Source organism: Arvicanthis niloticus, chromosome 5 (assembly GCF_011762505.2).
Source record: "Arvicanthis niloticus isolate mArvNil1 chromosome 5, mArvNil1.pat.X, whole genome shotgun sequence".
NCBI lineage: Eukaryota > Metazoa > Chordata > Mammalia > Rodentia > Muridae > Arvicanthis > Arvicanthis niloticus.
The window spans coordinates 15,556,503-15,581,196 of record NC_047662.1 but is presented as its reverse complement, the minus strand read 5'-3'; the positions used below and the strand labels follow the sequence as shown (position 1 = coordinate 15,581,196).

Genomic DNA, 24,694 nt, shown 5'->3' with positions numbered 1-24,694 from the left:
AGTGCTGATACACACACGCACGCACGCACACACACCTCAGCAGGGGATGGAAGAGGCTCAGACTTTTGATACCCAGGACAATCTTCTTCACACCATCCCCACATAGCCTTGGTACCACACGTACATGGTAGTACTTCTTCACTGCCATACAAGGAATGTCAGTGACAGACTGGTAATGTGCAGATTGTGAAAGAATTCACCAAGACAAAAGGGCAGGAGAGAGGAGAGAGTTTATTAGACACACAACGGAACAGCAGCAGCAGGCAAGACAGCAGAGAACTGTCGGAAACACTGGACAGGACCCCGTCATGGGGTCTACGCAGGCAGGCACTTACGCCACTGTACAGTTGCTTAGGTCTTGTTTGTCTGTTTTTTCAAGACAGGGTTTTACTATGTAGACCAGGCTGGACTTGAACTCATGGAGATCAGCCTGCCTCTGAGTGCTGGGATTAACAACCAGTAAGTTGTTTAGATCTCAATGGGTGGGACACCTATGTAGGGCTACTCGTGAGCTAGGAAGACACATCATTCTACCGAGGGGCAAGCTTTGCAGTATGGGTTGCCTCCATGTGGGACCTGGGTCCGCCTGTGCAAAGCAACATGCTTAAGTCACTAGAGAGCAAACTCGCGATTGCCTGAGCCTGCTTCTTAAAGGATAGAGTTCTCTATAATCAAGATACACCAAGACATATTGCAGAGCCGGGTTCAAGCTGGAATCCCAGCACTTGGGAGGTGGAGGTGGGTCATCCTTGGCTACCTGTAGACTTCCAGGTCAGCCTGAGGTACACAGATAGTTGCCCAGAAAAAAACTAACTAGTGCTTTTTTTTTTTTTCTTGCTCTGTAAGTTTTGTGTCTCCTTGCTGTACTCGGTTATAATTTCTTTCTTTTTTTAACTTTGAGAAAGGGTCTGCTGAGTTGCCCAGGCTGACCTGTCACTTGCTTTGGACCCCAAGCTATTCTTCAGTGTGTTCTTCCTGCCTCAGCCTTCCCGGTGCTAACATCAGAGGCCTGTGCCACCAAGATTGGTTTTCTTTTATTTCTATTTTATATCTTTCTTACTGGGGAAGGGCAGTCATCAGATCACCTACAGGTGGAGTTGCCAGTGGGTGTGAGCCGCCTGATGTGGGTGCTGGGGACTGAACTCTGGTCCTCTGCAAGAACAGAATGTTCTTAACCACTGAGCCAGATTCCCAGCCCTGACCGAGCTTGGTTTTCAATAATTATTTTTATAAACCATAAAATGCAGAACATGTTATATAAATTCACAGAACTCTGAAATCTATCTACATTGGTGTTTTTGTGCCTTATTTCAACTTACTATTTCTAGGATTTTGTTGTTTTTAAGACAGAAACTCATGTAGCCTAGGCTAGCCTTACAATATTGTTAAGGATGGCTTTGAACTCATCTTGCCTCTGCCTCCTAAGTGCTGGGATTTCAAGCATGCACCACCAGATGACCATTCTGTGCCACCCTGGGGATTGAACCCAAGACCTCACGTATACTCGGCAAGTCCCCTCCTAACCGAGCTGCACCCCCAAGCCCCTACATATGTTACTTTGTGTCATTTAGAATGTCTCTTGGTAGACACACTCTCCTGTCATTATCTCTGCCTCTTTTGTGAAACTTTCCAACTTGGAAAATGGCCTGGGCAAATGGGCTGGGTTAAGTATTATGACGCCTGCACAGACTTAGCCCTCTGCGCTGTCCAGCAAACGCCTGTCTTCAGCAGCTCTCTGCAGAGCTCCTACACAGATGGCCTTTGCATGCTCTGGATTGTACATGCACAGGAATGTTGCAAGACAGAATTATATTCTCACTACCTCTAACACCTCACTCAAATGCTAATACTGTACAGGTAACACGGCACCTTTCCAAATAGTGGATCAAGCTCTAATTCACGAGTCACCCTGTAAAGTCGCTCTGTGCCTGCTATTGGCATGCCGGTCTCCACCTCTGCCAGAGCCTCCAGACTGTCTCAGGTATTTTGTTGAGCATCTACTATATCTTGGGGACAAAATGATGTATAAACAGATGCTCCTTGCCCATTTGTCTGACGCAGGTGTGGAATTGGGGGTAGCTGTGTCCTTAGAGCTGTTGGGCAGGGCTGGGAGACAGGATGGGACCTTACCACCTGAGCCCAGGGAACCTGTGGGGAAAGCAGTACCTGCCATGAGGTAGCAGCCTCAAGCCTTCCTATTCCAGCTCACACCTGCTTACTTCCCTGGGAAGCCATGAAGCTGATTCAGACGAAAGGGACAGAGAAGGGAGATTTGGGACTGCTCCCCTTCCTGGAGGCCATACTGTCCTAGTTGGGGGGCAGGGAGAGATTGAGATCCCCAGGTCTGATAAATAACCAGAGAATCCTGGCCTGGCTAGGCTCTGCCTCTAGCTTCTTCTGCCCCTCGACTTCAGAGGAGGCAAAGCCTTGTGAATACTGTAGAGGGCCAGGTGCCAGAAGAAGGGCTTTCCTACAGGGCATCTTATAGAAGCCAGGCATGATGATATATACTTGTTGTCCCTGCACTAAGAAGCAGAGACAGGAGGATTGTGGGTTTCGGGCTGGTATGAGCTACAGGAAAACCCTGTCTCAAAATAACCACTTGCAGGCACATGGTCCAGCCTCCCCCCAACCCCCTTCGTCCTTGAGTGACTTGAGGGCATATTTCCATTTCTGTGGCTGAACCTGGTCTGGAACCAGAATGTCCACACACAAGCTGAGGAAGGGCCCGAGGAGCCTGTGGTATGGCAGGCCGCATCAGGACGAGCGGCCCACCACTCCTTGACCTGCAAAAAGCAAGAAGTATGGGCCAAGGAGAAGACATGGAAGCCAGTTGTGGAGTTTCTGGCCCTCAGCAGCAACGGGGCCATTGTTACAGCAGGGCCATGTTAGCCAAGCTGGCTGTCCTCCTGAGGAGGTACAAGGTGGCTACATCCCGTTGGATGGGGACAGTAATGTAGTTACCCTTTCTTCACCCATGAACCAGATGCCAGGACATAAAACCAAAAGTGCAACTCATGCAGGCAGCACACAGAGGGTCTGAGGTCGGTCGCGCTGTTTTCAGTGTTGTGGGGGAGAGAAACAGACTTAGGGAGCTGGCCTAAGTCACAAGGCTCACGGTAGCTGAGACAGGCTTGAGATCCTGAAGTCCATGAACCTAGCAGATAAAATAACCAGGCCATCAGGATCTACAAGCCCCGTACTCTGTCCCCTACTTGGCGCACTGGAGTGAGCCTCCAGAAGAGAGAAGGAATCAAGGTTTAGAGAAGCTGCAATCTTCCTGAGACTGTACGACAGGCATTCCTGTAAGCAAAGCATGACTCCCCCATGAAGGGGTGTCACCCCTCCTGGACAGACCCAGGAGAGCTTCTCAGGCAGGGCTGTCATTTCATTTTCTCCTGCCTAGGCAGCTTCAGTTCAGGCCTGCACCTGGGGTCACGTGCCACACTAAGGCCCCAGGTCTTCAGGACTTGGAAAGGTGCCATCTTGCCCTAGGAAACTAGCATAGAGCCAAGGCCCAGGATGGCATGGAGCTGCAATGCTCACCTGAAGCCAGCAGTGGGCGGGGAGCAGGGACCCGGAGCAGCACATGCCTTGCCTGGCTCTGTGCCAGGATCTTCTCTTCAGCTATGGGCAGAGAAGCTAAAACAGCACCCAGAGGTGGCTGTCCTGTCTCTGGCAGGTGGCCCCTGCATCTGACTGGCGTTGTAGACCTACAATAGTAGTGAGTAAGCTGAGGCTAGCAGGGAAGGGGGCTGGTCCTCTGTCCCCAAAAGGTGGTATAACAAAGACAGCTAGGAGCAACCTTTCTTCCTTCCTCTCTGCCTTCGTCACCCATGGGCCTGTCTCCTGCTGGCCTTGTCCTCCACCTGGGCTTCTGGTCTCCATCTTCTTCAGGAAGGCACCAGTCTGCCCCTCTTCTCCACTTCTCTACTTCTCTTGAGTTCCAACTATACGAGACACCTGACTACACGCCTCGCTTTGAGCTAACCACCTCACCCCCACACAGCCTTGGCAAGGACTCAGTGGGCAGTTGCATGGTCATGCCAAGACCCTGGAGATACTCAACCAAATCCTGCCCTTAGTTATCTGCTTCTTCCAGAGCCCCAGGAACAGAGAGCCCACTGATGTCCCCTTTGCTGCCATGTCCCACACCAGGGTAGGATCTGTGTACAAGAGGGCAGAGAGATACAAGTTAGGATGCCAAAGGCCCAGGGAGGCTGCACGCACATGGTCCCCCTATCAGGCTGGACTTGCCCTGGGTCCCTGCCTACACCTCAAGCACCGTGGGAAGGAGCAGCAAAAACAGGCCCAGCTAGAAGGTACCATTTACTAGGTTGTGCCCAGTCAGAGGGACAACCCTGGGTGCCCTGACTATGACGTAGCCAGGAGTACATAGATTGAGGTAGGTAGATGGGAAGTGGCCACACCGTCTTCTGGGGTCTCAGCTATGGGCGACCTAGAGGCTCCTCAGGCAGCCGTCATATACCTGAGAGGTAGGTCCTGGTATAGCATGAGCCAACTCCAGGCCTGTCTGAAGGCAGCCAGGCCCAGAGTTGCAGGCCACCTCCTAGGGCCAGTCCAGCGGCGGCAGTCTCCCTGCCCACACCTCCTCCTTCCTGGAATGGCTGCTGAGGTTCCTGTCATCCAGGACGCTGGTCAGCTCGGGAGGAGGGGCTCTCGCTCTGAGGCAGCTGTAGCAGCATCATGGCTTCTGTACAGCAGGAACTGGATGGAGATCTGAGGACAGCGTTAAGGCACAGCAGGCACACTGGCTGGCCCGGCTCCTGTCGCTCTCCCTCTTCCGCCTTGCTCCCCCACTACCCTGAGTGCCCTCCTCGATGCCCCGGCTCTGCCACCAGGGACCCTGAAATAGGACCTCTTCCTCTCTACGGCACTCAGAGGCTGGGCCATGTGTGCCCTCTAGGCTTTAAGCCTTTCTCTCTCACTACGTCCCACAGGGACTCACCAGATGTTGACACAAGGACCATGTTTACTTCTTGCCAAGTGAGAGCCAAATAAGGTCCAGCTGACCCACTGGGCAACACTAAGAGGTCACATGGAGAAGGTGCTCAGACGCTGATGCCAGCAGCTGTTACCCTGGGGGACAGCGACTGAAACCCTGAGGGTCTGGCTGGCAGCTCACCCTTGTCATCAGTGAAAAGCAGAGAACAGGAACGAAGCCTACACATGCTCATCCTTATGACTCAGCTTTCACTTCCCACGGATGGACGCACTCACTCTTCTGCCCCTCGGGGCCTTTGCACAGGCTGTGCCGGGCGGGCCTCTGCTCCCTTGTGCCTGAATAACTTCTCCCCAGACCCAAGTACAATGACACCTGGTGAGGCCTCTGTTTCTCCCAACGCAGGACAGTCCCGTGGTGATTCACTCCACAGCACTGGGTGCCACTGAAGTTAAGTAACTACCCCAAAACCCAGTGCACACACTGTCCTTGCTCACGGATGGTGCTGGCTAGGTCCATCCATCATGGATGGACTGACGGACACACAGATGGGTGGATGGGTGGGTGTGGGCATGGGTGAATACGTGGATGGATAAATGGGAATCTGAAAGGGTGGTTGAGTGAATGGACAGGTGAGTGGGAAGTTGGATGAGCAGATATACTGGCAGATGGGTGGGTGGGTGGATGGATGGATGGATGGATGGATGGATGGATGGTGGATGGACGGACAGACAGATGGGTGGGTAGATGGATGAAGATGGGCATGGTAAATGGAGGTTGGATGAAATGTTGGACTGTAGATGAAAGGGATAGGTGTACAAATGGATGTGTGTATGAACAGGTGGGTGGCTGGACGGATAGGTGACTAAGTGGGTGACAGATGGGTGGGTGGGTAGATGGATGGATGGGTGGATGGATGGATGGGTAAATAAAGGATGGTTAAAGGCTGGGTTGTAGATGGAAGGCTACATGGATGAACAGGTGAATGAGCTAAGGAACAGGTGGATGGCTGTGGAGATGGAGGGCCGGGCTGGCAGGGATGTGCATGCTGAAGCAGAGGCTGCCTTGCCCACACAACACTGTCAACATCACAGGCTTTGAAGGATACAATGGTGTCAAGCAGCAGCACTCCCAGGCTGCCCACGAGCCAGGGCAGGTGGTGCAGCAGGTAGCTGCCCTCACTCTGGCCCACCTCAGGGTTTTTGAGCAGCACGCTGAGCCCGTACAGCGTGTTCCCCAACATCACCAGTGCGAACAGCGAGTAGGAAATGCCTTGGGTTGACTGCCGTAGGAACTGTTGGGGAAGGGGCTGCGTGTGAGACCCCAAAGAGGGCTCTAATCTACAACCCCAGCCCCCGAGAGGCTGAGTCAGGAGGATCATGAGTTCAAGGCCAAGCCTAAGCTATACAGCCAGTTATACAGGTCAGTCTGGGCTACAGAGTGAGCCCTTGTCCCCAGAAACAGAGAGGGCGCTTGTCACTGGTTTGTAACCATCCATGTGTGCCCTCTATGTTACATACTCCTGGCTGGGTTTTCATTGTGTGCCCAATGCCTACAATGGGCTTGGCACTCAAACCAGCCCCATCATGACCAACTCTAAGCACTTCTCCCAGGATCCCAGGCACCACAGCTGCACATGTCTGCTGGCCCCTAGCTGTGGTCCTCACGGCCTCCTCCTGCCCAGCAAGCCTCCAGTGGGGTCCTCATCTTTTCCTGGCTTCTCTGGTCTCTCAGCTTAGCAACTCCCTGGCACCTGACCTCCAACATTGCTGAGACACAGTCTCATGCACATCTCCATGAAAGGTGTCAAGGGGCCAATTTCCCAGAAGCAGAAAGAGGCACAGCCAGCCGGGTGACTTTACCCATATCAACAGCTGCTGTGGTCTAGATCTTCTGAACGCCCTACCGTAGCTGCTTCACCTCCTCCCTGTGACCCCACCCCTACCGAAAGCTCACATTGGTGCGAATCTGAGGCAGCCTTGAGAACAGGTACAGCACACTGGAGACGGAGCCAATGACAAAGCCGACGACCTCCTTCTTTGTGAAAGGCTGAGAGAGTGGAAGGGGCACTCAGTCTCTGGTGCAAGTTTTAGGGGGGCGGTCTCTCCAAGCAGAAGAGTAGCCCTCACAACTTAACAGCCATACGATCAAGCAGGGGAAGGCGAGCCAGCCCACCCACACAACCACCACAGACCCATCTCCTACCTACCTTATTGCCTGGCTCCACAGACAGGAGCATCCGACCCCGGAAGCCTTCCCTGGGGACAGCCACAGGACCAGTGCCGCTCAACAGTGGTGTGATACACACCGTCCCCAAGATGAACAAGAGTACAGAATTGATAGGGGCAGACACTGGATTGAGGCAGGAGAGAGGCCAAGGTTAGGTATCTGAGTGACAGCAGACAACCTGGGATGGGAGTCCCAGCCTTGCTTCTCAGTAGCTGTGTGACCTTGGACAAGTGACCTAGCCTCTCTGAGCTCCAGTCCTTCATCTGTAGAATGGGCATACAACAGTACCCTTCCCCTAGGGATGCAAAGGAAAGACAGTCAGGGCAGAGGGGTCAGCACTCAGCCAATGGAGTCTGCTCTGTGACCCACCCTCATTTCTGTCTCTGAACCAGAAAGAGGAGCAAACAAGTGGTGTCTCCTCCATCTCAGCTTCACCTCAGGTCCCAGGCTTCCCAAGGGCAACTGAGCCCGACCCAGAGTGACCCTCGGACTCACACGGAGAAGGCCGCTTCTTGAACTTGTAATAGAAGTACAGTGTCAGCATCACCAGGTCAGCCAGGACGTAATACACAGCCGTGTAGGTCTGAGAGAAGCAGACCCAGGCACTGGCTGCAGTCCCAGGCCATGATATGACTGCTCCAGCACCCCACCACTACACCCCAGGGGTGACCACTCCAGCACCCCTCCACTGCACCTCAGTGGTGACCACTGCACCCCTCCACTGCACCCCAGTGGTGACCACTGCACCCCTCCACTACACCCCAGGGGTGACCAGCCCAGCACCCCTCCACTGCACCCCAGGGGTGACCAGCCCAGCACCCCTCCACTGCACCCCAGGGGTGACCAGCCCAGCACCCCTCCACTGCACCCCAGGGGTGATCAGCCCAGCACCCCTCCACTGCACCCCAGTGGTGGCCACCCCAGCACCCCTCCACTGCACCCCAGTGGTGACCACTGCACCCCTCCACTGCACCCCAGTGGTGGCCAGCCCACTTCACCTCTTGGATTCCCTGTTTCTTCAACTGAACAGAAGGTTTCCTGTTCCCACCTGAGCAAATGGGGGATCAGGTGGACAAAGGGTCCAGCAAGAATCTAGCCTGGACAGTCAATGATGCATCTGTGGCTAGTGCCACTGAGACAGAGTAGCCATGGCCTTCCTGACTGACCCCAGTTCTGCTAGCCACAGAATAATGTCTGTGCTTCTCAAGGAAAACCCCACTTGCTACTTTGAGGGCCCTAAACTCAGAAAATGTATCTGGGCCCACAACCCCTCAGAACCACAGGCCCCTGTGGTGTGATATGCTTACACGGAGATTAGAAATCTGAGACTTGGACAGAAGCCTTGACTCACCGTCTTACATAGGATGGTAGCCATGGGGTGCGGGCTGACAGATTTGAAGCCCCGGCCTTCCCACCCCCACCCCCCCAGCTACCCCCATTTGTCCTTTTAGCTGCCCTACTGTGCCTGGGCCCCGCCCACCTGCAGGGGGAGCTGGTCTGCCAGAAAGGAGCCAATGAGGTTGCAGGAGTCTCCACCGATCCAGCCCAGCAGGAACCACAGTGACAGGGCCTGGTCCATGTTGCCCGTCTTGCAGGCTTTGATGTACTGGCTGTGGAAGGGGAGGGGACGCAGGCTCAGAGGCTATGGCCCAGAAGGCCAATAAGACTTGGTAAGAGTATGTCCGGAGCAGCGGTGGGCAGGAGAGCCCAGGTGCTCACCCTCGGGTTGGAACCCAGAACTTCACAGGCAGTATCCTCAGAGGGTTTCTTTGATCTGTGGAGGAATTCTACCAGCCCGACCCCTACTAGCCCAGGGGCCCAGCATCTGTGTCGCTTTCCAGACAGATCCTCAGCTTTAAAGACTCTCCCTCACTGCAGCCTGGGGTGTCCAGAAGGGACAAAGGCTGTGTGGAGGTTCCTGAAGCAAACGCATTGCTATGAGAAGTGTCTTGGCTTCTTTTTAAAACTCTGGTTGGACAGGAGCTGAAAGCAGGGGAGGCGGCAGCTGAGGTAGTCTAAGGACCAGCTGGACCCTGATTTCAGGAGCCACTGATGGTAAGACATAGACCTATAGCCTCGTCACTCTCGGGGCACAGCTGAGAAGGGTGGCCAGATGGCTGCAGTTCTGAGCTCAGGCTTTTGGGCCCCAGACGGTTTCTTGAGGCCCTTCCTGCTGTGGCTGGGTTGTATGAAGCCAAATGTAATATAAAGTGAGCTGCTGATGCCAAGAGCCCAGGGTCCCGGGGTCTCGGGGTCTCAAGTGATGACTCCTTAAGTCCCAACACAAGCAAGGTCAGATATGGTGGGACACTGCACACTGGGGACAGATGGCCGTGTTGCTGTCACTGCTCAGAGTCACCCTGGCCAGAGGTTTGTGACAAGGCCTCAGACTCGTATGCTTCCACACCTGGCTCTCCAGTCTTGCTTCCCCGGGTCCTACACTAGACCCCAGAGCTTCACATGTGCTAGGTCAGAGCTCTACCACACCCCCAGCCCCTCGACTTTTTAAAGCAATAATTTACTATCAGGGGCTCGCAGGTGGCACCGCACACGTGTGGCGGTCAGAGGACAACTTTGTGGAGTCAGTTCTTTCCCATCACCTGTATGTGTTTTCCAGGAACCCAGCTCAGATTGTCAGGTTTGCATGGCAAGTGCCATTTAGCCCAGCCTCAACTTTTTATTCTAACTGTCTGTATGTATTAAGATTAAAAACAGCCGGGCGGTGGTGGTGCACGCCTTTAATCCCAGCACTTGGGAGGCAGAGGCAGGCGGATTTCTGAGTTCGAGGCCAGCCTGGTCTACAGAGTGAGTTCCAGGACAGCCAGGGCTATACAGAGAAACCCTGTCTCAAAAAACCAAAAACAAAAACAAGATTAAAAACAGATGATAAAAATAAAAATTCAGGAAGGACTGGGATGCCCAGGGTTCAATACCCAGCATCGCCTAAACCAGGCATCACACACATACATGCATAGATATTCACACACATCATTCATTTTATACACACACACACACACACACACACACACACACACACACGGAGAGATGACTCAGTGGTTAACAGCACTGACTGCTCTTGCACAAGACCTACGTCCACCTACATGGTGTCTTACAGCTGCCTATACCTCCAGTCCCAAGAGATCTGCGGCCCTCCTCCAGCCTCCATGGATACTTCGCACACATGATGTACAGACACACATGCGGGCTAAACATGCACACATGGAAAACAATAAAATGAAATTTTAAAAATTTAGAAAAAGAAAGAAACTCAAAGCCAGGTGCAGTGGCACCAGCCTTTAATTTCAGCACTCAAGAAGCAGAGGCCAGTAGTAGATTCCTATAAATTTGAGGACAGCCTGGTCTAGACAGTGAGTTTCAGGCTACTGAGGCAAAATACTGAGGATGTCATCTCAAAAAAAAAAAAATTAATTCATGATTAAAAAAACCTTTTTAAACAAAACTCATGAGACTATAGAGAGACATTTCTACAGTTAAGAGTGCTTGTTGTTCTTGCAAAAGACCCAGATTCTGTTCACAGTACATGGAGGCCCACAATTATCTGTAAACTACGGTTCCAAAGGATCCCAACACCCTCTATGGGCACCAGGTACCCACATGTGGCGCACTTAAATACATGCAAGCAAAATAACCAAACGCATAAGATAAACATTTCCTTAAAAAGAAGTCAAAAAAGACAGCGAGGGGATGGTAGCTACACGTGTGATCCCAGCAACTGAGAGGTAGGGACCGGAAGGTCAGTTCAGTGTCTCCTTGGATAGCCCAGGTTGGCCTTGAATTCATGATCCTCCTGCATCAGCCTCCAAGGAGCTGTAAAGAGTGGGGGTGGGAGTAGGCAGGGAGGTGGTGTGCAGGGACCACAGTGTTCACACGGAGGTAAGAGGGCAACCTCTACCTTGTCTGACAGCTGCACACGCCAGGCCAGCTGTTCCACACTGGGATTAGACATCCATTACGTCATCCGTCCTCACCTGGGTTCTGGGGATTCGAACTGAGACCCACACACTTGTGGAGCAGCAAGCACTTTATGCTGAGTGATCTCCCCCAGCGGACAAGCAAACATTTTTTTTAAGATTTATTTTTAGTACATAAGTGTTTTGCCTGCTTGTATGTATGTGCACCGTGTGTGCCTGTTGCAGAGGCCAGAAGAGGGTGTCAGATCTCCTGAAACTGGGGGTCTGGGCAGTAACTCTGTGGATGCTGGCAACCAAACCTAGGTCCTCTGCAAAAGCCATTTCCCTAGCCCAAGAGCAATTTTTGTTGCTGCCGCTGCTGCTGCTGCTGCTGTGGTTGTTGGTTTTTGGTTTTGGAGACGGTTTATTTGTGTAGCCCTGGCTGTCCTACAACTCGATTTACAGACCAGAGTGGTATTGAACTCCGAGATCTACCTGTCTCTGCCTCCCAAGTGCTGGCATCAAAGGTGTGCACCAGCATGGCCCACCCTAAAACAATTTTTAAAACATGCACACCAGCCTTAGACGATAGGGCCCTTGGTGAGCACCTGAGGTTACTTCCGGCCGCCTCACCCTCGCACTGGGCCCAGCCAGGCACGACAGTAGCTGTTCCTTCTTTCATATGCCTGCTGCTCATGGCCAGCCACTTCCTGCCTGCTAGGAGCTCATACTTTAAGTCCTTCCTGCTTCTGTTGAGCGGCCAGGTGCTCTCCCTCATGCTTCACGTAAGCAAACACTAGCACCAGGCCAGCTTTCTAGATGGTATACATACTGGGTAAATGAGATCTGAGGCCCAGAGTGAGGCCACAGCCAGTAGGTGGAAGAACTGAGTGTGGACGCTCTGGCTCCTGTAGCCGCCACTGCCTTTCTTCACTTTAAGGACGTGGCCATAACCGACGCATCCCAGCCCTCCCAGTGTCCACTCCCATCTCTTGCCAGCTGAGCAATGCAGAACACATGACCTAACCGGCGTCTCGTCTGTGAAACAGAGAAAAAGGTTCGATGCCTATTTCACTGAGCTAAAAGAGGTTAAACGCCCCCAGTACATGGGCCAGGAATACAGTGGTGCTCAATATATGGAAGAAAAGGTTATTCGACATTATTCAACATGAGGTCTAGCCTGTGCTAGATTCCAGGCGGCCTCCCTTCTTCACAGCAAGCTGGACATCCATGAGTATGATCAGGCAGGGAGTGTATCTGGCCTGGGATCTAGAGAGGTCAAGGACCAGGCAGCCAAACCCTGGACCACCCAAACCCAGTGCAGTACATGAAACCTCCACCAACCCCCAAATCCCTGCCCCTTCCCCACCCCACTCCAGCCACCCAGCCACATACTCACGGGAAGGTAGATGCAGCGAAGCAGAGGATGGAGACCAAGCCCAGGCCCACGCTGGCCTCATCCCAGCCATCCTGGGCACATTCACCAAACACATCCCAGATCCACTGGATAGAGCCATTGGGGCAGATGGAGAAGTTGCTGGCGCCCACTGTCCTCCAGACCATGGCTGCAGAGGGAGGGTCTCTGCGGGGAAGAAGGAGCAGGTGTATGAACACAGGCAAGAGGGTCAAAGGCTAGCAAAGGTTTGTTCTACACAAAGGGAAAAAGAGGTCTTCAGCCTTAGGAGGTCTAGCCCCGGTCACAGTCCTGTGACCGGCAGTTACTGGTCCTGTCCTCTGCACAGTGGGGACAACAAGAGGCCCGACTTCATACAGCTGCCTTGCCAGTTAAATGAGTTTGTATGTGGAGTGGGTGGGCCTACAGGCCAACAGCATCCTTTGGTGCAACTTGTAAACATTTAGGTTGGTTGGTTTGTTTGCTTCTTTTGGAGGTCAGATCTAGAGCTTTCTGTGTGCTGCCCAGGAGGTCAACAACTATCCTGCTTCGCTGGCTTTTTTTTTTTTTTTAAACAAACAAACAAACAAAAACTTTGTATCTCAAGATAAGGTCTCATAAATTGTCCAAGCTGGCCTATAAACCTTCAGTTCTCCCGCGGCAGACATCTGAGTGTGGGGATTACAGGTCTGCACCATCAGGCCAGGCATCCATCCCTTCTCATGACTCTGCTGACAAGATCTCTGAGGCCAGGACTCACTGGAGGGAAGGCTACTACATGCATCTTCCATGTGGGGATAAGAAGGTGGTTCCTAGGGTTGCCCTGTACCTGGATAGGATGCTGGAGGCCATGTCCCTCCCAAAGCTTGGAAGACATACAGGATATCTACCTGCAAGGGAGCCAACCGCCCAAGCCAGAGCACGGCTGGTTGTAGGAGCAGGAAGAAAAGGGTCCTCTCAGTTCCTTGCCACCTGCACAGAGTCCTATGTGGTCACTCTCTGTGTGTGACGACCTAGAGAGAGCGAGCAGGGAAAGCAAGGCTTGGCTGGAGCCATGTTCTCCAGTTCTGGCCAGTGTTCACACACTGTGTCATCCGCCTGAGTCTCATGGGCCCTCCTGACATATTCTGGAGGAACCTGAGACCACAATAGGGAAGTCATCTGCCAGGGCCACCCAGCCAGAAAGCAAGAGAGTCAAACCCCCATGGGAGAGGCTTCACTGAGGCTGCCCAGGCCCAGGCTTCCCCTTTCAGTGCTGAGAGGGCGTTTGCACATCCAAGCCAACTCACTCCTGGGCCTTAGCTCCCACTTAGGCCAGGGAGGCCTGGACTCCTCACAAAGCTCTGGCTGGACCCAGGACTGCTGAGCTTGCAGTGAGCAGGACAGGGAGAGGAAGCAAGTCAGCTCCTTTTCTCAGGAAGCCCAGACTCTCAGCCCTCAAGTGACCAGCCACCAGAACTGGGAGTAAGGGTGCCCCCAGGCACTGTCTGGCCAGCTCATTGTGGAAGCCCCAGTGTGGGACGTAGGATGGCTGGAAGGTTCCTTCCTGGTCTTAGCTGCTCGTGTGGATGACATGAGCACAGCCAATTTGGGGAGCAATTACCTCGCACACAGTCTAGGTAAGAACTGCACCCTAAGAAGTCTTCTTGTCTATCACCCTCACACATCCTATTGGGCCCCTCCCCCACCTCTTCCTGCAGATTCTGAGTGGGCTTGCCCAATTCATCACATATGCATACCCTGCCATGCCTCATAACACCTAATACCCAGGCTGTCGGGAACACTGTCCCCATTTCACAGGTAAGGCTGAGTGGCTTCAGGCAAGCGAGTCAGTCTGGCTGACCCTGTCTACGAACGGGGGCTAACAACATCTTTCTAAGACAAACATAAAGCTATAAGCCTCACATCTGACCCAGTGGGAGTGATGGTCTGAAGATGAGGACCCAGTATCTTGACCAGTGTGGTGCCTCCCCACACCTGTGGAGCCAGGTGAGCAGGGATCCTTGGTTCAAGCAGCTCTCCCACTCTCTTCAAAGACTCCTTGATACCAAAGATTGAGCCTAGGACCTCATAGATGCTAGTCACATGTTCTAATGCTGAGCTATATCCCCCACTATTAAGGAGTCTGACTTTCATGGTTCATGTCCAGAAAGGCTGGCCAGGGAGACAATCTCCTACAACGCCCATTTCCCTCCAACTCCAAGAAAAGCCAGGCAGGTGTTCCCCACCAAAGCAGACGCAGGTTCCACTTTGATACTGGATCAAGTTCAAAATCCCAGAGGCAAGGTCCTAAGGACCCCAGGAATGACCCTCTTAACCTCTCTCCTGCCCTAGATCCTCAGAGGCTCATGCACCTGCACAGGCTCTCTGCCTCTAGGGAACCCTTCTCTACCACAAACGCCTGGGAGAGATACCCCAACCCATTTCTAAAACGCCTTCTCGCTTTCTCCGAGAGGCCTTGCCACCACCTCCTCCAGTCCCCTGGAACACACTCCTGGAGAAGATGCAACACTGTCCCTCTTAAACACTGTGCTTCAAGTACGTCTCTCTCCCCTCTCCCTGTCTGTATTCTTCCCAGTCAAGTGGGTCTGGATGCACCAGCTGAACGAAGGCTCGAAGGCCCGGAAAATGTAAAGGAGAGGGAAGGAAGCATGACAAAGAGAAAAAAGAAAAAGGAGGAAAGAGAAAGACATCGAAGGAACAGGGGAGCAGGGAGGGTGCTCAAGGAAACTTGTGAGTTGAGCGGGCCTAGGACTGAGACGTCCCTCTGGGCAAGTGTTGGAGTTTCAGCGTTCTGATGTATAAAATGAAGGGAATCTTACAAGGTCTTTACCTCCTAAACTGACTGCAGATTATGATAAAACAAACAAACAAACCCAGGCCAAACCTCCATATTCCACTGAACTACATCCCCCAGTACTATGAAGGATTGACTCTCATGGTTCCCATCCGGAAAGGCTGGCCAGGAGACAGTAACTCCTACCACACCCAGCTCCTCTCCAACTCCGAGCAAAGCCAGGGAGGTGTTCCCCACCAAAGCACATCTGGCAGCGTCAACAGTAATATTCTGTTCTTGCTGTAGCCCCCTGGATCACATTGCAGCATGGCGTATACACGAAGTGAACAAAACCTGAAACTACACACTTCTTTTTTTCTTTTAGGGGCAGGTGGGGATGGGAGCGGTTTGAGACAGGGTTTCTCTGTGTAGCCCCTGGCTGTCTTGAAATTAGCTCTGTAGACCAGGCTGGCCTCGAACTCAGATATCCTCCTGCCTCCACCTGTGCGTCCTCACATTTCTAACCAACCCTCCTTGGAATCCTGCCGTGAGCTTGGCGAGGAATGGGGCATTCTGGGTTCCCTACCCGCAGGTCTGGGGAGAATGTGACAAGAGAGCGCAATGGCTCTGGGATCCTACCCATTCCAGGCCTCCAAACCAAGGTTCTAACTCCTTCCGGTGACTCTGCGGGTTCGGAGGGATAATGACAGGGCAGCAGCTGGGGCAAGCGCCGCGAGGCCCCCGCCCAGAGCAGGGAAAACAAGGCCGTCCAGTCCAGGGAAGCCAAAAGGCCGGAAGACAGGGACCCGCAGGTGACAACTGGGGCCGTCCTGGATCCCTGGCCAGGACGGGCTGAGAGCCAAGATCCCGCTCCCCAAGAGGGGACCAGCGCCGGGGACCGTGCAGAGCCGAAGGAGGGTGTGGGAAAGACTTGGCTGGGTGCGCCTGGAGTCCCGACCGCCAGCCCGGGCCTGCCGCCAGCCCCCTTCATCCTCACCTCCTCACCAGTTCAAGATCCACAGCCGGTCTCAGCTTCAGGATCCGAGCCCGCCGGGGTCAGCTGACCTCTAAGACGCCCCGCCCCCGCGCTGTGGGCGGAGCCTGAGGCTTCGGGCGCGCAAGCGCAGTCTCCATGCTGCGTGCAGCGTCCCGAGCCGTGGTCCGCGCTGCTGTTCGGTGTGCCCGGCGCTCCGGGCCTTCGGTCGTGCGTCCTCTCGCCATGTCCGGGCCTCCGCCACCCCGCACCGCCTCTGGCGGCCCTCTCCGTCCCGCTACGGTGCTGGGCACCATGGAGATGGGGCGCCGCATGGATGCGAGCGCTAGCGCCGCGACCGTACGTGCCTTCCTGGAGCGGGGCCACAGCGAGCTGGACACGGCCTTCATGTATTCCGACGGCCAGTCCGAGAACATCCTGGGCGGCCTGGGGCTCGGGCTGGGCAGCGGCGACTGCACAGGTAACCGCTGCACCCGGCCTCCCCGGTCCCCGCACCGAGTAGAGCCGAGCTGGTGCCCGCACGCGGCGTGCACCGGCCAGGGTCTGCATCCAGAAGCTTCGTAAGCTCCGGATCCACAGCTGTGTCTACCCCAAGCTCCCAAGGCAACCGGAGTCCTGAACTAGTGAACTGAACTTTGTCCCGCTTCTCCTTAGAAGCTTCTAGAGTTGCAGCTACGAGGCAGGTGCGAGGAAGCTTCCTACTCTAATGTTTAGCTTACTCTCTCTGGCCCTTTGCTTCCTACCGCAATCCCTGCCTCCCAACGTACAGTTGCCCATAGCTGTCCCCCACCCGCAGCCCCCACCAGGCTTTGTGTTCCTGCCCTCCCCTCTTTCCCTCACAACCCCTGCGCTCCAGGAGCACGCTTTATCATTCCGGTCTTTGATCCGGACTAGACTTTGTCCCGTGCAGTTGACAGTACCTGTGGGTCTCAAGGGGACCTGTGACAACAATGCCTAGGGCCAAGCTGGGGCCAGGGGTGGAAAGGTGGCGTCAGGAGAGGGCATTTCGGCCTTTGTGCCCACTCTGTGCCAGGTCTTACAAGGGCAAACTCTGTAGCTCTGTGGGTTGCCGTGGGAGAAGTGATTTCTCCACGGAGACTTAAAAGTCAGACGAAGACTGAAGCTGGTTGCTAAGGAGTAGCTTGTGGAGGCCCCGGGGAGAGCTGTAGGCAAAGCTCTTAGAGCACTGGGGATGGACCCCGCCGTGTAAATAGGGTGCACCAGAGGCTGCAGTCTTAGCTGTTGGAAGATGGAGTTTGAGAGATTCAAAGTGCATGTGTGGGGCAGGGTGGTCAGTGGCGCGTGTCCCGCAGGGGAGGAGGAGGGGAACCTCCCTTCATCTGCTATTGGAGTCTCAGGAGGGTGCCTGTTACATAAAGAGGTCACACTTTTCCTCGTCCTGAGGTTCTTCCTCCCGGTTCCTAGTTCCTGTGCAGTGGGCTCCTTAGACTCAGGATTGGGTAAGCTGGAGGGACATAAGTGAGCGGATCTCCCAAGCTGAACGCTGTATCGTTCTCCTGGATGACGCTCCTGATAATAAACATTTTGTTCTCCCCACCCTTACCCCCATCTTTTTTAGTCCATGTCTGTTTCTTTCTTTGGGTCTGAGGACTCACTAGGCCAAAGCCCTCAGGTTACACCTGTGGCAAAAGTTTACAGAAAGAATGGATTGGGGGCTGGTGTTGTAATAGGGAGATGCTATGGTCCTCTGGCCTTTATCCTGGGGATCAGAGGACTCCCCTTGTCCTTGCCAGAATCCAGCCATTTGTCCATCAGTCCAGGTAGTTCGTTCCCTCTCTGAGAAGAAACAGTACGAAGCACTGAGGAGCGGCTACAATACGGTTGAATACAATACAGGCGTCTGAGAATCTGACAGGGATTTTGGTTAAGATTGATGGCTTCCAAGGAACACATTCAGGCCCCTCTCCATCTCTTCTCTAATTTTTTTTTTTTTTTAGATTTATTTTACTTGCATGTATGTGTGTGCCCACAGAGGCTAGGAGAGGGTATAGTTACGCATGGTTGTAAACCAGCATGTGTGTTTGTGGGAGCCTCTGTATACTCTGCAAAACAGTAAGTTCTTTAAACTACTGAGCCATCTCTCCAGCCCCTCTTGCCTAAGTTCTTACAGTCTTTAAGGGTCTCCCTGCTTCCAGGCCTGGCCCCTTGAGTTCCATCTCCAGTCTTTATTTTATTTCTTATTTAATGTGAGTGCTCTTCTGCATGTACACCTTCATGCCAGAAGAGAGCGCCAGATCTCATAGATGGCTGTGCGCCACCATGTGGTTGCTGGGAATTGAACTCGCGACCTCTGGAAGAGCAGCCAGTGCTCTGAACTGCTGAGCCATCTCTCCAGCCCCTATCTGCATTCTTTGGTGAGAAGGAGCCAATAAATGGGCTCACAGCATCCTGACAATACCTGGAAACATCAAGTCTAGGGTCTGAGACGTTTGAGCATGGTGAGTCTGTACAATCAAGTCTCAAGTCCCATATTGCCTGCCCTGCCATATTTATCCTCTTAATTAAAAATGTAGCCCTATATGGCAGGCGCCTACTGAGACAACTTACCAGCCAGCATGTCTTCTTTTAATGTCTATTTAGGTACTTTCTCATTAAAAAATAATAATAAACTTTTAGAGATGTATTTTTAAAATTATATGCAGACAAGGGTTTTACCTGCGTGTGTTGATATGCACCACATGTGTGCCTTGAACCCAGAGGGTATCAGATCCTCTGGAACTAAAGTGACGGATGGTTCTAACCTGCCATGTGGATGCTGGGAACCCAGCCTAGGCCCTCTGCAGGAACAAGTGCTTTTAGCTGCAGAGCCGTCTCTACTGCCCCTAGTTTGTACTCTTAATTAAAAAGTGTTTTTAAAACTCAGTTCACAGATAGCATGTAAAAATCAGAAAGATTTTTAAAACCCCTAGAATTTTAAGATTTTTTTATTTATGTATTTTATATATGTGAGCGCTCTCTATCTGTATGTATGTCTCCAGAAGAGGGCATCAGATCCCATTACAGATGGTTGTGAGCCATCATGTGATTGCTGGGAATTGAACTCAGGACCTCTGGAAGAGCAGTCAGTGCTCTTAACTGCTGGACCATCTCTCCAGCCCACTACCTGGAATTTAAAAAAAATGAAAAGATAGAAAGAAATGTAGCCCCTGTACCTCCCATATGAGGACAGTTCCATTCTTGTCACCTCGTTTTACAAATTAGGAACCAAGTTAAGTTATTTAGCCAGGAACATTCACATTTGCATGGCCAGTGAATAATTCTTATAAATCCTTTTTTCTTTTTTGTGTTTGCTTGTTTGTTTCTGAGACAGGGTTTCTTTGTGTAGGCCTGGCCATCTTGGAACTCACCCTGAAGACCAGGCTGGCCTTGAACTCAGATCCTCTTGCCTCTGCCTCCCGAGTACTAGGATTAAAGTTGTGTTCGACCATGCCCGGCCTTCTAATATATCTTAATCATTATAATCTACCTCCAAGTGAAAATTGCCACCAAGGCCAACCCTTGGGATGGGAAGTCACTGAAGCCTGACAGTGTCCGGTCCCAATTAGAGACATCTCTGAAGCGGCTGCAGTGTCCGCGGGTGGACCTCTTCTACTTACATGCTCCTGACCACGGCACTCCTGTGGAGGAGACACTTCGTGCCTGCCACCAGCTGCATCAGGAGGTGAGGGAGGGCCCTGAGCCCAGAGACGAGATCACTATGCTGCTTGCCCTGAGTCTGCCAAGCCAGTGAGGCTCTCTGGGCACAGACTAGATTCCCAGGTTCCTCAGCAGGTCTCTTCCTGGTTCCGGGGGCTGAGCTGAGTTGTAACGCGTCCTTTCCCCTGCAGGGCAAGTTTGTGGAGCTTGGTCTGTCCAACTATGCCTCCTGGGAGGTGGCTGAGATCTGTACCCTCTGCAAGAGCAACGGCTGGATCCTGCCAACTGTGTACCAGGTGAGGGGAACTCTCTGTACGAGGGCCACCCAGGCCTCTGGATCAATTGATCCTGAAATTTCCTGTGGTTTAGACCCCTCCTACCCTCCTCATAGCAACCCCTCCCCTCTTCAAAGCAGGCACTGCCTCATCTCTCCCCAGCCCAGCTGGCTCCCTATTGGCTTGCTGCATGAGCGCACATCCTGATCCCTCCTGCCCGTCCTAGAACCTCTCCACACCCTGAAAGAAGTGTTAGGCTTTGGCCTAGATGTCTCTTTGTTAGGAATCCCCTCAGATCCCCTGCCTGCCCCCCTACTCCTCCCTCCACCTCCCCAGGGGCCTCCAGGCTCTGAAGCACACCTTCACATGTGGGTGTTCTTCTCAGTTAATCAGAGTGATCAAAGAAAGAGGGTCAGGCCCAGGTGTAATCAGGCTCTGAGGCAGGGAGAGGTCCCAGTGAGCCTCGAACAGCCACCATGCAGAAGTGTTTATTGATTATTAACAAAAGGTTTTTTTGGGGATAGAACGCTTTTCTCATACCAAAGCCTCAAATCTAATCTATACGTTTCCTGAAGGAAAACACCACGCCCCTGCAGCTTTAATCCCTGTTGTGAACTGTTTGCAGTACTCAGTAATGGAAGATGGTCCAGGATTGCCAGGACCGTCTTGTGACCAAAGCCATGCCCAGGCTGTAAAGCTCCTTCAGAAAAACAACTCTGCAGATAACAGAAAACAGTCACTGTCCGGCAGTGGTGGCGCACGCCTTTAATCCCAGCACTTGGGAGGCAGAGGCAGGCGGATTTCTGAGTTCGAGGCCAGCCTGGTCTACAGAGTGAGTTCCAGGACAGCCAGGGATACACAGAGAAACCCTGTCTCGAAAAACCAAAAAAAAAAAAAAAAAAAAAAAAACAGTCACTGCTTCCTACAGTGACTTCGTCCAGGTCAGAGGACTTGTAGGAAGCAACTCTTCATTCTGGTGTCAGCTGACAAACAGCCTTTTCATTGTTTGCCCTGGGTACAATGATTCCACTAGAATCTGTTACCTTCATGTAAGGAGCGCATCGGCCTTAGATCCTCCTTCACCGCAGGTCCCTGGGGGCTTCTGTTATTGTGGTAGCTCTGGTGATTGAACTTAAGACCTGACTATGCTAGCAGATGCTATCACTGAGTGACACCTCAGCTTGCTGTCTACAGTTTGGATTTTATTATTAGACCTCTTTTTTTTTAAAAAAAACATTTTTTAAAAATTTATTTATATGAATACATTGTAGATGTCTTCAGACAGACCAGAAGAGGGCATCAGATCTCATTACAGATAGTTTTTGTTTTTGTTTTTGTTTTTTTTTTGTTGTTGTTGGTTTTGGTTTTTTGGGGTTTTTTGTTGTTGTTGTTGTTGTTGTTGTTGTTGTTGTTTTTTGTTTGTTTGTTTTTCAAGACAGGGTTTCTCTTGTGTATCTCTGGCTATCCTAGAACTCACTCTGTAGACCAGGCTGGCCTCAAACTCAGAAATCTGCCTGCCTCTGCCTCCCAAGTGCTGGGATTAAAGGCGTGCGCCACCACCACTGCCTGGCATCATTGCAAATAGTTAGAGCCACCATGTGGTTGCTGGGAATTGAACTCAGGACCTCTAGAAGAGCAGTCAGTGCTCTTAACTGCTGAGCCATCTCACTAGCCCATATTACACCTCTTAGAAGCAGAAAAATTGCCAAACTTTTAAATAGTTGTAAATTTAGCCTCCAGCCCATAGAGGAGGCCTGGAGAAAGCTATAGACTGGTAATCCTGGCCAGCTTCCCCTGCCTGTGCCGGACTAGAGATTTTAGACATAACTGAACCTAAGATGGTGTCAATTTAGAATGTTCAAAGTAGAAGATTGCAAAGGTGGGCATGGTGTCACACACACGCATGTGACCCTGCACTTGGAAGGCTAAGGCAGGAGGCTCACTAAATTCAAGGCAAGCCTGGGTTATAAGACAAGACTGATTCAAAAAATCAAAAGCCAGGCTTAATAGATAAAACTGCATGCTGTACACTCTGAGGACCTGAATTCTCACTTCAGAATTCACACACACAGAGCCACGTGTGACTGTGCACCTGGTACCCAGTTGTCATCTGTGGATGGCAAGAGGCGGGGATTACGCAGCTCCAGATTCAGTGAGAGACCCTCTCTCAAGGAAATAGAACAGGATCTTCCACATCTTCCTCTGGCCTCTGCATCCAGACACATGAATAACACATACCTACAGTCATACAAAAATAAATACAATTTAAAAAGTGGAGGACCTGCAGGCCCAGGCTACAGGCTGTAAGCCTCAGCTACTGGGGAGGTTGAGGCAGGAAGATCAATTGAGTCTGAGAATTTAACGACTTGACCAGTTTACCAAGATCCATCTCTGAAAAAGAAAAGTTTCCAAAATAAATTGTTTTTTAAAAAGAGGAAGGCTGTGTCCCTCCCCCTGACACAGCCATACTTTGCAACAGGCCTCTCCTTCCCTGTAGGGCATGTACAACGCCACCACCCGGCAGGTGGAGACGGAGCTCCTCCCCTGCCTCAGACACTTCGGACTGAGGTTCTACGCCTACAACCCTTTGGCTGGTATGGGCTGCCATGGGCACAGGCCCTGTAGGTGGGAGGGCATGCCCACCCTGACTCTATGGATTGCTGCCCTGGCAGATGCTCCCTCCTCTCCAGTTGAGAGCGGGCTGGGATCTGGCAGCCTCCGGGCTGGGGTCTGACTGCGGCCTTCCCACAGGAGGCCTGCTGACTGGCAAGTACAAATATGAAGACAAGGATGGGAAACAGCCCGTAGGCCGCTTCTTTGGGAATAACTGGGCTGAGACCTACAGGAACCGGTGACTGGGGCTCTCTGTGTCGGGATGGGCAGGGCGGGAAGCCCCTTTATCTTACATGGGTTCTTACTGACGCTTCTAGGAATAGAAACCACTATGATTCCCTCTTTCTGTTTCTTGATTCCTATAAGAAACAGCAAATCCTGGGGTTCCTTATTTCCTTCTTCCTACATAAGGAAATGAAGAAGCCCCTCCCCTAGACCTTGTGGGCCTGGAAGTCTTGCTACTCTGAGAAGTGCCCTGCCAGGAGGGAAAAGAGGACCTTGGGTGGAGGCTTTTGGGGCCAAGTCTGGCTTTGCAGTAACTTCTCCATTGCACTGCGTGAGTGGCAGGCAGGAGTTTTCACATCTAGCCAGCAGTGGGTACCCCAGGAGCTTCTGGTACCCTGTAAGGAGAAGCAGCTCTCCCAAAGGGGTATAGCTACTTCTGCGCTACAGAACAGGGTGGGAACAATGCCTTGGTAGGCTCTTTAGCTTCAGCTCCTGGTGAGACTGAAGATTCTCAGCCCATGTCTCTCTTCCCACTCCCTCAGCTTCTGGAAGGAACACCACTTTGAGGCCATCACCCTGGTAGAAAAGGCTCTGCAGACCACCTATGGCACCAGTGCCCCCAGCATGACCTCGGCCGCCCTGCGCTGGATGTACCACCACTCACAGCTCCAGGTAGCCCTGTACCCTGGGCTTCTGCCCTTTGGGAGACCCAGACTTGCCTTGCAGTGATTTCCAGAGAAAACACCTCCTCCAGGGCTAGGGAGCTGATTCTGTGTGCACAGTGCTTGCTGAACAGGCATGAGACAAGTGTCCTATAGACAGGATAGGTTTTTACTTAGTCTCCTTAGGGAAGAGCTCCCATAACAAGAGACAAGAACAGTCACGTGTTCATCTGGCAAAGGCACTTTCAGCTCTTCCTGGGTGTCCTAGACAGAAATATACAAAGATCCCAGATCTTACCGGGGATAGGCAAGGAGGGGCATGTGACAGGAGCCACCAACTAACAGACTGTGCTGAGATCTGGCTGTCTTCCCCTTGCAGGGCACCCGAGGGGATGCAGTCATCCTGGGCATGTCCAGTCTGGAGCAGCTGAAGCAGAACTTGGCTGCCACTGAGGAAGGGCCCCTGGAGCCGGCGGTCGTGGAAGCCTTTAACCAAGCCTGGAACCTGGTTGCCCACGAGTGTCCCAACTACTTCAGATAGACTGACATGGCTCAAGATGCCAAGGACTTTCCCACCACCTTTTGGATTCCCACCTTGGCCATTCCTTGTCCAGTGCTGACCTAGAGTGGTCTTTTCTGCTGGTCTCCACTCGTTTCCCATCTGAATAAAGCAGGTGTCTGACCTGGCTGCAGCCAGGACTGAACCTCAGACTGTCTCCTCTGCTGCCCAACACCTGCTCCCTCCACCCTGCCTGGGGACCCATGAGAAAAGGTGGAACCAGGAGCTAGGCTTCAGAAAGCACGGACGGGGAGGGTCTCCTCACCATGTCCAGATGCAGCTCACCCCTCAATCTTCTACATGTGACAGAATGAGGTGGGCGTGGGTATGCACAGCTGCTAATTCCAGCACTCAGGAGGCTGAAGGAGGAGGTTTGCCCCATGCATGAGGTCAACAATGAGTTCCAGGCCAGCCAGGGATACGTAATGAGATCTCTC

At 52.5% G+C, this 24,694-nt stretch overlaps 2 protein-coding genes across 8 annotated transcripts; one reads left to right on the top strand and one right to left on the bottom strand.

Moving 5' to 3' along the window:
* Nucleotides 1-213: 213 nt before the first annotated feature.
* Slc66a1 (solute carrier family 66 member 1) lies at nt 214-16,407 on the bottom strand. Of its 7 annotated transcripts, none has more exons than XR_004606839.2 (10): nt 16,270-16,407; nt 13,387-13,509; nt 12,503-12,685; nt 8,673-8,802; nt 7,688-7,775; nt 7,173-7,315; nt 6,920-7,012; nt 6,072-6,257; nt 3,547-4,740; nt 214-3,157 (listed from the first exon to the last, which is right to left on the bottom strand). XR_004606839.2 is itself a non-coding variant. In XM_034502078.2 (9 exons), the coding sequence occupies exons 3-9, from the start codon at nt 12,664-12,666 to the stop codon at nt 4,660-4,662; spliced, it is 885 nt and encodes a 294-aa protein (XP_034357969.1). In that variant the 5' UTR covers nt 12,667-12,685; nt 13,387-13,509; nt 16,270-16,407; the 3' UTR covers nt 214-4,659. The 7 variants fall into 7 exon arrangements, 4 of the variants coding, with proteins under 4 accessions (XP_034357969.1, XP_034357970.1, XP_076789993.1 ...); XR_013110365.1 differs by having other exon boundaries at nt 214-3,713; nt 4,490-4,740; XR_013110366.1 differs by having other exon boundaries at nt 4,490-4,740.
* Nucleotides 16,405-24,407, top strand: LOC117708444 (aflatoxin B1 aldehyde reductase member 2). The gene is made up of 7 exons (XM_034502077.2): nt 16,405-16,726; nt 19,761-19,948; nt 20,115-20,219; nt 22,696-22,792; nt 22,950-23,049; nt 23,579-23,708; nt 24,078-24,407. The coding sequence occupies exons 1-7, from the start codon at nt 16,405-16,407 to the stop codon at nt 24,237-24,239; spliced, it is 1,104 nt and encodes a 367-aa protein (XP_034357968.1). The 3' UTR covers nt 24,240-24,407.
* Nucleotides 24,408-24,694: the final 287 nt, after the last annotated feature.